Source organism: Littorina saxatilis, linkage group LG12, assembly GCF_037325665.1.
Source record: "Littorina saxatilis isolate snail1 linkage group LG12, US_GU_Lsax_2.0, whole genome shotgun sequence".
In the NCBI taxonomy this organism is placed as follows: Eukaryota; Metazoa; Mollusca; class Gastropoda; order Littorinimorpha; family Littorinidae; genus Littorina; species Littorina saxatilis.
In genome coordinates this window covers 32233550-32249281 of record NC_090256.1, presented here as the reverse complement: position 1 = coordinate 32249281, position 15732 = coordinate 32233550, and the positions used below count along the sequence as shown (strand labels likewise).

The 15732-nt window shown below is 41.0% G+C and overlaps 1 protein-coding gene across 1 annotated transcript in view; it reads right to left on the bottom strand.

Annotated features, from left to right (window-relative positions):
• LOC138981759 (pre-mRNA-splicing factor SLU7-like) overlaps nt 1-15732 on the bottom strand; it is a 33063-nt gene that overhangs the window by 16273 nt on the left and 1058 nt on the right. Inside the window, exons 2-10 of the mRNA XM_070354835.1 lie at nt 11444-11662; nt 10789-10939; nt 10107-10187; nt 9356-9523; nt 8274-8330; nt 7666-7779; nt 6638-6735; nt 4886-4953; nt 4055-4251 (exon numbers count right to left, since the gene is read on the bottom strand). Coding sequence (XP_070210936.1) covers nt 4055-4251; nt 4886-4953; nt 6638-6735; nt 7666-7779; nt 8274-8330; nt 9356-9523; nt 10107-10187; nt 10789-10939; nt 11444-11619 — 1110 coding nt within the window. The 5' untranslated portion in view covers nt 11620-11662. The remainder of the gene's footprint in view (nt 1-4054; nt 4252-4885; nt 4954-6637; nt 6736-7665; nt 7780-8273; nt 8331-9355; nt 9524-10106; nt 10188-10788; nt 10940-11443; nt 11663-15732) is intronic.

Here is a 15732-nt window from a genome sequence, read left to right as displayed (position 1 = left end):
GATAAGAAATAAGGTCGACGTCCCTACAGTGGAAAGACCTAAGGTCGACGTTGAGTTAAAGCGGGACAAACGAAAGTCTATGAAGTGCGATATGCAAGACAACTTAGATCAATCAAAACCACTTGAGTTAAAGAAGAGAGGGAGGTAAAGGCTGTGTTTAAGACGTATTTTAGGTGAAAAACGTAACAGTTACAAAATGGAGAGATTCACTAATGAATGACGTAGTTACCTGACACTGTTAAAATGATACATCATGTACAATACACCTGACACAATGCAATGACATCCAACATTACAAATGATCTGTACCAAGCCTATTTAAAGGTAACAAGGTAAATCATAACTTAGTTTACGCTTAAGAGAGCAATTAAGAAAGTGATGATACAGGGCCTTATTTGAAGGTCAGCAAGTATTCACTAAATTACTTTCAACCCTAGGTGGCAATTACCATCAGATTTGTAGTATCTGCTTGTGCCAAAAAAAAAATCTTTCAATAAGCGCAAACATCCGCCAACACATTCCACTCAAAGCATCATGACAAATAATCGCAACAATCAATATCAATCATACCAATGCAAGAAACATGGCATAGCATACATGAAAATGAACATTATCAAACATCAACAAATTAAACGGCAACAAAACACCCGGCAGTAAACACACCTGCGAGTCTCTTCGTGGACGCAACACTTGCGTCACTTCACTGCCGCGAACACCGAGGAAAGTCTTATGTAATACCACATGGCAAACGTCACCAGCCCAAGTCTGTATTCGTCAAGTCCGATATGACGTGTCACACTAGCTAAGAATGGGATTGCACGCGCTACAGCCACTCGAGTACAGTATATACACTGGCTGAGTCCTGTAGGCTCTCTACACCGTCATACACAGTCCGTTGAATAAGGGCTATAGTCACACTCACCAAATGGGCACCACACAGTTCCATCAAGGTCACACAACAGCAAAATACCACTTCGTCGATATTACGAGATAATCACTAAGATGAAATAACGTAGGTAACACTTCGGAATCAGGAAACAGCACACGGGTAAACAAACAGGAATCGCCGATCGAAGACAGCAAACAGGACAGGATCTGTTTGAGTGTAGACCTAGGAACAGACAGGAACCGCCGATGCAAAACAGGTTGAAGACAGGCATGGTCCGCAGGAACAGGTAGAAGCAGACTATGTTGACCATGGTTGAATATCTTCCAGGCAGACGTCAGGATTCCGGTGTCGGTCGCACCAGCAAGATTTACCGTACTCCATGATGGAAAACGAGTCACAAGAAAAGTCCATTCTGTGCAAAACACGATCTTTGCCCGCAGCGCCATTTGTGATGGGGTGGAAGGAAGAGGATAATATTTGATTGTAGCCTCTTGATGTAGTAGTTGGGTGAATGTAGTCACCTAGTAAAAGTAAACCCCGAAGTTCAGGAGTACACCATGTGGGTGCCTCTTTAGTGTCTTGCACTGAACGAACATCACTTGCTCTCGTAATGGACTTTCACTCACATGTAGAGAATGATAGACAAGAGTTCACTGGCACAGACCGACGAGTCACTTGATGCAACATGAAACTCTGGAAAACCATGTCTGTCGATTCACATTTCTCTTTATTTTCTATTCTTCTCTTCTCCTCACCAATCCAGCTCCCAGCCCGAAGGCCGGGAGGCCACACCAATAGTACAATGCAATCTACATCAGTAGGTCTCCATGATAACAAAGTACAAAACGAGTACGTCCTCTCTCTCCGAGATAGTTCTCAGTTCTCTCCCAAAATCTCAAATGCTATCATGTAAATGGGGATGGGTGGCGTCAAAAGCCACCAATCAAGAGTTAGCTAACAAAACTGACATCATTTCTCATTGGTCAGTAAAGACAAGGAAAGGGGGGGGGGGGGGGTAAGAGACTACAACCTCCGAGCCACCTGGCATCTTCTATGATCTGCCCTGTCAAAAGAAATGACACCCACTTGACAAAACGCCAAGTCCAACTCGGGTAGACAGGCTGTCGGCACATTGCATAACGACCACCTGGGGCTCAAGATACCCCGCCGTCTTTCTGGGAGGGCGGCTTGACGTCAAAGGAAAACATTTTACGTTCCCTAGTGGACACAGCCGACTGAGCGAGTTTACGACCGCCAGGTGTCAGAGCATATACAAATTTAACTTACACAAGACAGGAATGACATAAAATCATTATAACGAATTAGTAGCCAGTTTAGCACTTGGCTACACATGTGTCAAAATACTGGATCGGCTTCAAGATGGGCTTGTGAATAAAAGTAGTCTAGGAATTTTTCTCGTCGTATTTTTTCCCCACTGACCATACTGATCATATTCTCGACAATCATGCGTACAGAATACGGCGAAATCGTATGGGTTCCCAGGTCTGCGACTTCATCTTATGTGAGGCTTGACTCCCATAATTATGTTCTACAGTATTCTACAGTAGCACACTGTCCCAGGCACACGTCACACACATATAACCATTCACAATCTCAGCCCCCAAACTCAGCCTGAGAAAGAAACAGCTGTTTGGAAAGTGCTTTCAAGTGCAACTGCCCTCTGTAACATACTAGTACTATTACTAGCACACTGTCTTAAACACACACACACACACACACACACACACACACACACACACACACACACACACACACACACACACACACACACACACACACACACACACACACACACACACACACACACACACACACACACACACACACACACACACACACACACACACACACACACACACACACACACACACACACACACACACACACACACACACACACACACACACACACACACACACACACACACACACACACACACACACACACACACACACACACACACACACACACACACACACACACACACACACACACACACACACACACACACACACACACACACACACACACACACACACACACACACACACACACACACACACACACACACACACACACACACACACACACACACACACACACACACACACACACACACACACACACACACACACACACACACACACACACACACACACACACACACACACACACACACACACACACACACACACACACACACACACACACACACACACACACACACACACACACACACACACACACACACACACACACACACACACACACACACACACACACACACACACACACACACACACACACACACACACACACACACACACACACACACACACACACACCCAGCCTCCCAAACTCAGCCTGAGAAAGAAACAGCTGAGAAAGAAACAGCTGTTTGGAGAGTGATTTCAAGTGCAACTGCCCTCTGTAACATGCAAGCACACTGTCTCAATCACACTCACACACATCATCCAAACCCCAACACACCACACCACCCACACACACCCCAGGGGTCGACACTAACTTATTTGGCCTGGTGTGGCCCCAGAGATAAAAATTGCTGGGGCGGAAAACAAAAATCTGGGGCCCACTCTCAGTATTCACGTGCGGCAATGCATTGTCTGTTTTTCTTCATCGTACTTAAGCCAGGGAAATTCTTTCAACCATTTGACATTGAAATTAAGACAGCGCTTCGCGCTTTTGGCTGCATCGGTCTCCTTTTTTCGTTTCTCTCCACCCTGTTCTTCATCTTCATTTCCATGTCTTTTTACACCAGGGATGTGTCGCCACATTTTGCGTTTGGCATTTGAAGGCGATACTTATCTCTCACGCTAAAGAGCGTGATCTGGGAGTTATTTCCCTTGCGGCATTGTCCTTCGACGATTTCAATGTTTTTTTTTTCTTGACTGCGGCATTGATCGTAACGCAAATTTCAGTGACGACTTTGACTGGCGCTTTTTAGTGATTGGCTCTAGCATTAGAATTTTCGGTTTGTCATTGTTGGAATTTATCCTGGGGCGGAGTGGGCCCCAAGCTTCGGCAATGTTTGGGGCGGAACACAAAACTCTGGGGCGTTCCGCCCCCCGCCCCTGCTAGTGTCGAACCCTGCACCCACACACAATCCCAGCCTCCCCAACTCACAGTCTGAGCCAGAAGCAGCTGTTTAGGTGGTGCCTCCAGATGCTCCTGTCCTCCGTAGCGTTCCAGGACGCTGTCTTTAGCGCTCTTCTTGAAGTTGTCGCGGCGGTTCTTGAATTCCCTGGACAGCAGTTCCAGCTTGGTGGGGTCAGCCTGCAGGTGGACGTCTGTGCCTTTCTCGTACGCTTCCCACGCAAACACTGCAACAGGGAAAAGGAAGTGTGAGGATACTGTCATAGCAAAGTGAGACTGCAGTGTACCAAAAATCAACTTAGGTGATGCAAATACTGTACTGCCACCCACACCAGGGGTGCTAAAAAAGCAAATCTATCAGCAAGTATAGAGGCTAAAAATATCCCCCCCCCCCCCCCCATTAAAATAAATTCAAACAGATAAACAAAAGCTAAAACCTTCAAGGCTCTCATAATGAAAAGAGCAGTCCATCAACTAATTTCATCCCCACTCAGGGCTCCCAACAGACGCTCCATCTAGAGGGTCCCGGGACCCCAAACTTTAATATACAGACCCCAAACTTTAATATACAGACCCCAAACTTTAATATACAGACCCCAAACTTTAATATACAGACCCCAAAACTTGTAACCGGTCAACAATCTTTTCTTTCCTTCCGTGAAGACTGAAGTGCTTTTTCTTCCAAACTCTTTTCTTGTCATCAGTATGGATCTTTGTCAAAATCTTGTTGACGGACGCAGTTGCTAACTTGATAGTGAGTTGAAAATTCCAGCTTTCAGCACCGTTGCATACCCATTTGTTTTTAAACAAACATATTATTTAAACTTTTAGTCTAACGAAGAAAAAACTCTTCAAACTCACATTGTTTGTTTGCAAATTGTTCAGCATCTCCTGACACCCTGACAAAGTTATCTCCAGAATACTGCGACCTGTAACAAATCATCACTGGTCAAGCTACTGTAAAATATCTCAGTACTTTACTGAGTAATAAAGTGCAAACAATAAAAACAACACTGGAGCATATTTTAACAGTCACAAAGAAAAACAGCCCAGCCCAGCCCAGCGAGCGAGAGAGAGAGAGAGAGAACTCTGAACTTTATTACAGGAAAGATAGCATTAGGTCCGTAGGACCTTTCTTACAGCTAGTCCTGATCTAAGCAAACAAAATGGTTATAATCGAAATGGGAATACATAGGAACAAACTTTTTATGATGAAACGCAGACACACGCAATAATAGTAATATAAGAATAAGATCATTCTTTACAGACATGTGATATACAGATATCACAATACGGGCAATACAACCATACATTATCAGAACACACACCAAGTTGACGCAAACACACACATGCACATTTCAGAAGGATAGAAGGCATACATACGTTTGAGCAACCAGGCACATCACATTAAAGTGATGTTTGAATGTATTTTTGCAGATGTATTTTGAATGTTTTAAGGTTACTGATCGATTTTAAGCATGTAGGTAGGGAGTTCCAGACATAGGCTCCCGAGTATGAAAGACTAGTTTTAAATATGTCAATGCGTGGCTTCGGGCAGACCAGATTATGCTTGAAGGTGGAATACCGAGAAGGAGTTGATTGAAACAAGTGAGTTAGATATTCGGGTGCTTGGTCACGTAGGAGCTTGTGCATGAAAACTGATTTATTAAATAAAAGCTGTTGTTTAAGTTGAGGTATATTGAGGGCTGTCAGTTTTGCGTCAGTAGTTAGTGATGGGTCAGGCAGAATGAGTTTAGCTGACCTTCGATGACGAGAATTTATAGTTTTGAATAATGCATCACTACAGCCATCCCAGATGACAGAGGCATAATCAATGTGAGGTTTGATGTGGGCGTTGTAGAACATTTTTCGGGCGTCTAAAGTTATGACTGACTGAAGTTTTGAAAGTAGGAATAAATTTCTTGAAACACGTTTACACAGATGTTCAATGTGGGAATGCCACAGAGAGAGAGAGAGAGAGAGAGAGAGAGAGAGAGAGAGAGAGAGAGAGAGAGAGAGAGAGAGAGAGACAGAGAGAGACAGAGACAGAGAGAGACAGAGAGAGAGAGAGACAGAGAGAGAGAGAGAGAGAGAGAGAGAGAGAGAGAGAGAGAGAGAGAGAGAGAGCGCCAGTTCACCAGAGAGCAGTGATACCCTCAGTTCTTCAAAAAGGATCTTAGCACTTTTAACACTTCTCTGTCAAATAAGGTTACCTAAGTTCAAGTAAATCTGTTAAGCAGCGAAGTTCTTGATAAAACAAGACTACCCCTCCTTCTCCCCCATGTCCGTTTTTTTTTTAATAAATTCCTGAGGCAAAATCACAAAGCTGACAACCAGTGCTACACAACTGCTGTAACTAACCTCATACAATCAAAAGAAGCTAGTTGCCTGCAATATCTATAAAATATAAACTCTAAACAAGGACACAGGCACCCCCATTGAAGTCCCTAGTTTTCTAGATTTTCTGTTTTTAACACCTGTCAATTTACCTTCATCTTTGAAAAAGATGTAAGACCTCATTTTCTCAAAAAAATGTAGGTCTTGAAAGGAGGGGGGGTGTCCCATGGTTCTGAGAACCCTCACATTCACACTTAAAATGAAGCGACGACTTACAACACAGCCTCTTTGCCAGTTCCAGCCAGTGGATTTTGCCTCATGGAGCGTGTCTTGGGGTCATAGTATGCTGAGTTCGGGTCCAGGTTGTACAAATACTGAAAACAGAAAATCAAATGAAATTTGGCATCCTTGAGCCGTCCAGGAATATCCTTTAAATTTTTTTTATTTGTCTGTCTCCCTTCATATTCTCTCCGTCATTTGCGTTCGGTAGATTAATAAGTCCTTCATCAGCATTGTCATAGTCTTTCTGCAGACACATTTTTGATGTGATATGCACATGGCACTATCTGCAAACTTTTGACAAAATATATTTGACTCTGAGGGCAATAATTGTAAGGGAAGCTACTAATAGTGTTCTGTTAAGTATGATTCTTTTTTTTCTGTTTTTGTGCTGCAAAAAACATAACTTACTGGGATGTGATCAACAAAGGGAAGTAAGCGCTCTTAAAACGCATACGACATGTGTGATAGAGTAGGTGAGATTTATTCGGAACCATTCTCCTGGCACCTGAGAGAATAACAAGCAGTGAAATGAACAAGCGACTTTCATATTTCACATTAAGTTTGATTTAAACTGGGATGGTTGACATGTAAGCTGTATGTCTCCACAACATTGCCCGCTGGATTTTGACAAAGTTCAGCTGACCATAGGGTAGTCATAGCGTCTTCTGTCCTCCATGGGCGTGACAGAGATTTGGAAAGAGAAAGTTGGAGAACAAAGACAGCATATGCACCTTTGTGGGGATGTGCATGAGTCTTTAGGTTGAAACAGGAATTGAAGGTATGAAACAGGAATTGAAGGTATGAAACAGGAATTGAAGGTATGTATGCTTGCATCCCTTCCCCAGGTGTAGTGCCTAAAACCAAAGGGTTATCTAACTTTCACCTATCACATCTAAGCATAAAAGCAACTGCAACAAAAAGAAAAAAAATCAAAGAAGAAGAGAAAGAAAGAAAAAAAATCAAAGAAGAAGAGAAAGAAAGAAAAAAAATGAAGAAGAAGAAGGACAAAAAGAAAGCCTCACCTTGGCAGTGTCTTCACGGATACGCAGGTTTCTGACGGTGATACGATTCTTGGTCTCAAACTTCTGACCAGGCATGTCCATGTCCTCAGCATACTTATCCTCATCATCTTCACCCTGCAACATCACACAGCCTGTTATTTTCCTGCTGGAATATAGTCAAACCATCACACAATTCTTTCAAGCCACAGTCCTTCTTGTTAAAACAGTTCTCTTCACTACCTAACATCTGTCTCTTTATGTGCAATAAGGTCATTCCTCCACTAGAACTAAAAACAAAAACAAGGCAACATCCTGCCTGTTTTCCTCTGCAGAGTGGGAATTTGTTTTATGAATGAGTTTTGCTGACTGACACTAACGTCAGTTTTACCAGCCGTCCATACAGACAAACACTGCATGCTGATTGCTAAGACTCACTGATTATTCAGAAGAGCCAAAAAGGAGGGAAAGGGAATGTTAAGGACTGCCTCCAAAATTTGCAAAACTGCTGAAACTATCATGGCCATTTTGGCAAATTTACAAAAGAGAACAAATCCTTGCAACATCGTTGAAATTGCAAAACGCAAGGAAAAAAATAAATAAAGATAAAGCGTTAAAATGAATACACCTACCTTTCCAGCGTGCTTCAAGTTTTCTTCCAGCGCCTCCTCTTTCATAGCTTGTTTTGCCTGTAGATAAAAAGCAAAACTATGTCAAAAACAGCAAGGACAACAGGCACATATTTCTTCTTGCCATCAGTGAAAATAGTAACCAACTGCAGGCAAAAGTAAGTCCTATTCAGATTGAACATGTACATCTAGATGGTGAAGAACAAGGAAGTGGATCCATTTTTTAAAAGCCTCTTCGTGATTTTATACCAAGTTTTTTTCCACGCATTCAGCTAATGCTTCCTTACAAACATATTTAAAATAAAAGAAGAAGAGGGAGAAGAACCCAAAATAAGAAAAAACAAGTCGCGTGAAGTGAAATTAATACATTTACTGATTTAATCACTGTGTCCAACTCACAGAATGAGACTGAACGCACTGCACTTAAGGAAGACCATGCTGCGCGGATACCCCGTGACCCGAGACTGAAAGCAATACACCTGGAAAACGTAGCTAATCGCTTGAAGTGACAAGCCAGTATGCGCTCAATAAGAAAGCGCTTTTCTCTATTCTTTGCAATGTTCTGAGCTTGTTTTGGATCCAAACATAACATATCTACATGCTTTTGGAATCAGGATATTATGAAGAATAAGACGAAATAATTTTTGGATCGATTACTAACATTATAAATAGAATTTTCTGATTTTAATTACCAAACCCATTAATTCATTTTTAAGCTTCCAAGTTGAAATGTTATCCCATAGTCTTTGTTGAAGATTGCTTGATCAAAATTTCAATCAATCTGAGTAAATAAATGACGTCACCAGAGTGTGGCCTCAACTTTTGCAAAAAGCCAGATATGACCTCATCAAAACCATTTATCAAAATTAAAAAAAACAACGTGTAGGGATATCATCTGGAAGAACTCTGGGAGTGGGATGTACAGTTTCATAAAGATCTGCCTGGCAGTTTTGCTGAAATTGATGTACACATACACACACCACTACCCTCGTCTCAATTCCCAGTCTACGATAAAACATGTAGTCAAAATTGACTGAATGTGAACAAGACAAACCAACAAGAACAAAAAAAACTTGATGAGTTACCTCTTCAATTTTACTATATTCTTCAAACAGTTTGTGCTGATGCTCTTGCGGATCAAAGCTATTCCAAATGTCTCGCTTTCCCTCAAAGTCCTGTCCCACATCATCCGGAAGGTACTCGTCAGGCGCAATCTGATCTCCCGTGAATCTGGCGCCAATTTTTCTTGGTCTCTGCAGATGAGATAAACAAGATAAAGCATGGAATTCAATAATATCTGTCTCTATCTACCTCTCTCTCACACATACAACAATTTCACTCCCCTATTACTATTAGTGCAAACAAAAATCAGAGAAAGTCAGGTGTAAAAAGGCAAAGACCCAGAATGCATATCTCCCACTTGAGTACCCATATATGCATATCCTGGAAACATCTGATAAGTGTTATACCCAATGCTACCTATCAAACTTATCTGTTTCTGTTTCTTCTGCGTTCCTGTGAGGTTTGAACATATATAACCTCGGCAGTGGTTATTTTGCTACAGATGCTAAAGTTTGAAATTGAAGGAGTTACTTCCCATGTCACAAATAGAGGTAAACTGACAGGTTACGAACAACAACTGCAAGATAGCAAGCTCTTAAAAGGGAAGAAGTCCTATATTACAGAGGTGGTGGGGGTGTCCAAAACGGGAGGTTCTGCTGTAAGAAGGAGATTACAGCAATGCCCAATCAAATGGTGATATTGAATGCACTAGAATTTTCCACAAACAAGCCTACTGTTATGCATTGCAGATGCACAACGACCCGACATACATACCTCCAGACAGTCTTTCCTTTTGTGCGTCATGGCTCCACAGTTTTCACAGGCTCCTTTCCGGAATTTGGTTGCCACACTCCCCTGCACAAAGTTGTGCTCCAATGAACATTATTGTACTGAATGCAATGTCACAAAAAAACAGCAGTACATAAATAGTAAATACCAAAACAATCTCTTAGTTAAAACTACATTGTAATGATATGGCTAAGTTCCGGATCAACAGCATTTTGTCTGTAAAAATGCCCTGCATCATTTTTAGAACTGCAACAGCAGCAACACGTTGAGTTGCAGTGATCGATCATTTTCTAACTTAGTAAATTCGTTGAGAATAAAGTTTGTGGGGAGATAGCTAAACAGGCAACGGTGCTGGGTTTGAAACCAATTTGTTGCAATTGGCGTGGGATTGACCCTCACATTTGGCGAGGGATTTATATTTCCCAGTCAACTTTGTGCTCTCTCCTTGGTGTCCCCCCTGTGTACGCATCTGAAGATAAAGATCCCAAGTATGAGCCCAATAAAGTTCACAGTGAAAGACTCAGGGCCTGGAAACATGAACACAAGCATGCTGGAAAAAAAGGGTAGCGTCGTACTGTATGGCAGCTCACTGCAACCTGAATTTCCATGAAAATAACCTCAAAGGACTAAATTAGATTCCTTATCCTCATCGTCCAAAATAACCTACGTTCTTGATTCCTTTCTTGAGTTCAATGGTGAGTGGCCCAGAGTTCTTCATCTTCTCTTCTTGTTGACGCTGATGTCTCAGAGTCGCAGTATTGGCTCCAAAGTACCATGGTGCCTGCATGATGTACTGAGGAATGTGGGGGTTGATATCCCTGATGAGCAAAACATTAAAATGAGTACATTTTAAGCACTGGGGTAATCTTGGCGTCCGCTGATAAGGTTAAGTTATTATTAATCATTTTCATGATGGACACAGAATCTAGCAATGACTGTGAAGGTACTGACTTATGCATGATATTTCCACAAACTAGAACAATTTGTTATAAATGATTAAATATGATAGTCTTTACTTTAGTGAAAGAATTAAAAACAATAATTAAGCAAAGATCTATAGTCACCTCAACTTAAAGTTACACACACAAAACTGACTGATTGTTGAAATGCTTGCTTTTAAACAAAACTGGACAAAAACAAGAATTCAAAAATTGCCAGCAGTCCTTTCAGTTTCATGTGTGTGTGTGTGTTATTGTTAAAAACAGAGACCTGTACAAAAAAGAAACAGTTGTTCACGTACATCTATTCTTGCACCACACAGTAAGAATGAAAACAAAACATGAGTACTAACAGTTATCAAGATCCATTTAATTCATACTTACTTTCCCTCTTCATCTTTCATGGCAGGAGCCGTACCAGCTTTTCTCGCTTCTTCAAGCTCCTTCATTTTCTTCCAGTCTTCTCGGGACTGTTTCTGCCGCTCCCCTCCACCTGCCCCTTGCTCCGACCGTGCCAGCCGTCCGATCTCGGACGGCGGCATGTTGAGCTGGAAAGACATGATATTTTTTGCTGCGTCTGCTCCTGCGTGTATTCGGATCAATCTGAAAAAATGAACAGTTGCATGGCATCAGTTTTCAGAAAATAAAATGTGCATTACAACTGCATGGCTATTGCAATGTTTAGTAAAAAGAGTAATTATCAATAAAGCACAAACAGTAACAACATGCACCAAATACAAATAACAGGGGTTCGACTGTGGAGAGAATGCTGCTCAGTGCTGGTATGATCATAGTTTCAATTTCATGCTGTTTTCAACAACCTCATGCATTCTTTATTTCTTACAAGTTACAATAACTTACTTGAATTACAAGTAATCCAACATGCAGTCATTCAGTGAGTCACTCCGTCAGTGTCCACAATAGATCATAAGCATAGATTCACACCGCAAAGCTGCCGTATAGTGATAAATATATATTGAAAATGATACTGAGAGGTCCATCTTAAGACAATTCCAATCGCTGAATTCACAATATATAGGCAAAGGCTACACGCACTCAGAGTGTATACAGGAAAGATAGGTCTGTATACACTCCAAGAATGAAAAGCTCTATTACAACTCTAACTTCTAAGCCAATGAAATGCGTCCTTACAAGTCGTTAGGATTTAGCCATTTAAAATCAATCTGATGTATTGACTTCCGCCATCTCTTTTTCAGAGTGAAATAATCATACAAGTACACACACATAGACTCATAGTATACAACCACATCTAGGTCGAAACACACTCCAAGTTTGTTCCAAACTCTGACAATAAACTGTCATGAAGCATCAGTTTTCTGTGTGTGTGTTTGTTTGACCCTAGCGTACTAATTACTACATGTATGAATCGAAAGTGATGCGTTCCTTCACAAAATGGCGTCGAATAACACTCTGGGTGGATGCAGTTCTCGGATCTTTTCAGGGTTTCATTTACTAGTGCACCTTGTGCCATAACATCTTAAAATGTCTCATTGGAATTCCCTTCAGTGCAGCACTGAGATTACGTACCACTGCGCCATCCCATGCACACTTTTCATGGGAGTACCAGTAAAGTGTTCGGAATGACCCAAGCAAAAACGCGCGCCAAACCGAGCAACTTGTGAGTTAGTGAAACGCGCTGTGATTGGCTTTTAAAATTTAATTCATAAGTATTCAACCCATCCTGCGAACTATCTGCGCTTGCGTGTTTACCTCTGTGACACTGTCAAACAAAGCGATATCGATCAAAACACAGGCACACACACACACACAAACCTGATACACTGGCAAATTCTCATATCATCATACATATGGCACTAAATAGCACTATTTTGCATCTTTCGACAAAAGCATATTTGGACCGCCTAGCCTTATTTGCACATTTTGCCTTCGACTATGTAATGTCCCATATTAGAATTTGGTTGAGGGGAACAATTGTCCCATTGTCTTTTTCTTCCAGGCTAAACCCTGTCTTTTATACTCCGAGAATGTAATCTACATTAGGCCTAAAAAAAAAATAGGTGTGGTTACGGTAACCCGACCTACCCTATTTTTAGGGGCCGATCCTATAACTTTTTATTACATTTGTCAAAAAAAAAAAAAAAAAAAAAAAAAAAAAACGAGTGCAAAAAACGCAATGAAAGCGAAAGCGCCCGTGTCGCACACTTATTTCCCTGTCAAGTAGGTTTAATTTGTACACATTAGAAAAAAAAGTAAAAAAAAAAAAAAAATGATTGCCTACCTTCCTACCCTATTTTTTTTGGCTATGTTACCGTAACAACACCTATTTTTTTTTTTTGCCTTACAGTAAAGCCTAAAGAGGCCGTGCAGCATCAGATTGTTTTTGTTTTTTGTACTCTCTGAATCTGATAATCAACAATTCAACTGCTATGCGTTCCTACCGCAAAGTGGCGTAGAATGGCAAGTTCGCTTCGCGACTTGAACTTTGAAGTTAACATCAGACTCAGAGTGTACACAGGGTCAGGGGGCAGAATCTTGTATACACTTGGAGTGCTGTAGCCAGTGCTATATATATAATATATCTCTTCCTATCTTACTAAATTACTTAAAATTAATATAGACCTAGTCTTAGTCTTACTTTTGGTTTATTTGGAGAACTATACTTACTACTTAGTATAAGTTACTATACAACTGATAAGAAATTAGGCCGCTGCTAACGGCACGATATCGTTTGGCTAGCAAATATATGCTAGCGGCACGATATCGTTTGGTTAGGCTGCTAACGGCACGATATCGTTTGGCTAGCAAATATATGCTAGCGGCACGATATCGTTTCGCTTGGTCTTCAACCAGCAAATATGCTAACGACACGAATCACGAAAACACTTTGAACTTGTATCCTACGATCGATAACCAGGCAAGAGTGTAGTGTACGTCATACATCCTCAGCGGTCACGTCACTTTAGTAATGTATGACGTACTTCACATGGTGTCTTGGTGAATCCCGCGATATGTGTATGTTTGATTTTTAGTATCTCTTATATATATATATGTATATATTTTATTTATCTATTATTTTGTGTGTGTGTGGATTTGTAAAGCTGGATGAGACCGTAGCCTTAAAACTCTGGTTTATCCTGCTATAAAACAACAGTATTATTATTATTATTATACCCCCAGTAAAAAGTGGGCTCCAACTCTATATACTCGTACAGCACTGACGGCGGAGCAGGGGGGACCATAGCCCCCAAACAAATGTATTGGGGGGTGTGTATTTTATTGTTTAGAGGTCAATTATTGTTTTTGCTGGTGTTATTGATCCGCAGATCTTACACACACACACACACACACACACACACACACACACACACACACACACACACACACACACACACACAAATAAACAGGTTAAAAGAAGTATAAAATGAATTAAGATTTAATCTGAAGATCCGAACAATATAAACAGGTTAAAAGAAGTACAAAATGAATTAAGATTTAATCTGAAGATCCGAACAATATAAACAGGTTACCAGAAGTATAAAATGAATTAAGATTTAATCTGAAGATCCCAACAATAATAGTAAAGTCGAAATCACAGAATTAGCAACATCAAAGTCTTGATCACAATGTGTAGAGCCGAACAATAATACTATGACGCAAGATGTTTAAATTGATGTGTCCATGTTGCAACAATGTGCAAGCTGCCCCTTTAAGAGTAAACATATAATTTGGAAATAACAAATAAACAGGTTAAAAGAAGTATAAAAGGAATTAAGATTTAATCTGAAGATCCGAACAATATAAACAGGTTAAAAGAAGTATAAAATGAATTAAGATTTAATCTGACGCAAGATGTTTCAATGAACATTAACACTTGCAGCACTTCAGTGTACTTTGTAATTGATGCATCAAGAAACAAGAAATCTAGGAACCCTGTTAACAGTTTATAAATCAAATTGAAGTATGGCATGTGAAACAAATTTGAGGATGGCTGGTGGCATGTATGCATGCTTCATGGTACCAAGTGTTGCATTTTCTCAAACATTCATTCCACTGCACAATCGGATTTCTATCAAGATGTTTATCCGGATCTTCGCGCCAACATATTCTGCAAACATCCTCAGCAGGCTCCATGTTTGAAGAACGTTTCACTTCCAACAGCTGCTGAAGAGCTACCCAAGCGTCATCTGTAAGCCACTGTTTCAGCAAATTGTCATCAATCCCCAAAATTTCCATTGACACCTTTTCTGGCACCATCTCCAGCATTTCTTCTTCAACTTTCAAATTTTCTTTCATCACAGAATTCACCAGGTTTTCATCCACAATCAGTCGAAGAGCATACTCTGCATGAGTGACCACCTTTACTTTCTTGGCACACTTCAATTTTTCTTTTTGCCTTTTTCGCTTCTTTGCCTTTGGCAGCCCAATCACGGTTTGCAGTGATCCTGCTGGTCGTCCCTTCTTCATGGCAGTTTAACGGTGGCAGAATTGTGTCTTTTAACGACGAGATCTACTCATTCAGCAGTTCTCAACAGCCTGTAGTCTGAGAGAGGGAGGGAGAGAGAGAGAGAGAGAGAGAGAGAGAGACTCTGAGAGAGAGAGAGACAGACTCTGAGAGAGAGAGACTCTGAGAGAGAGAGAGAGAGAGAGAGAGAGAGAGAGAGAGAGAGAGAGAGAGAGAGAGAGAGAGAGAG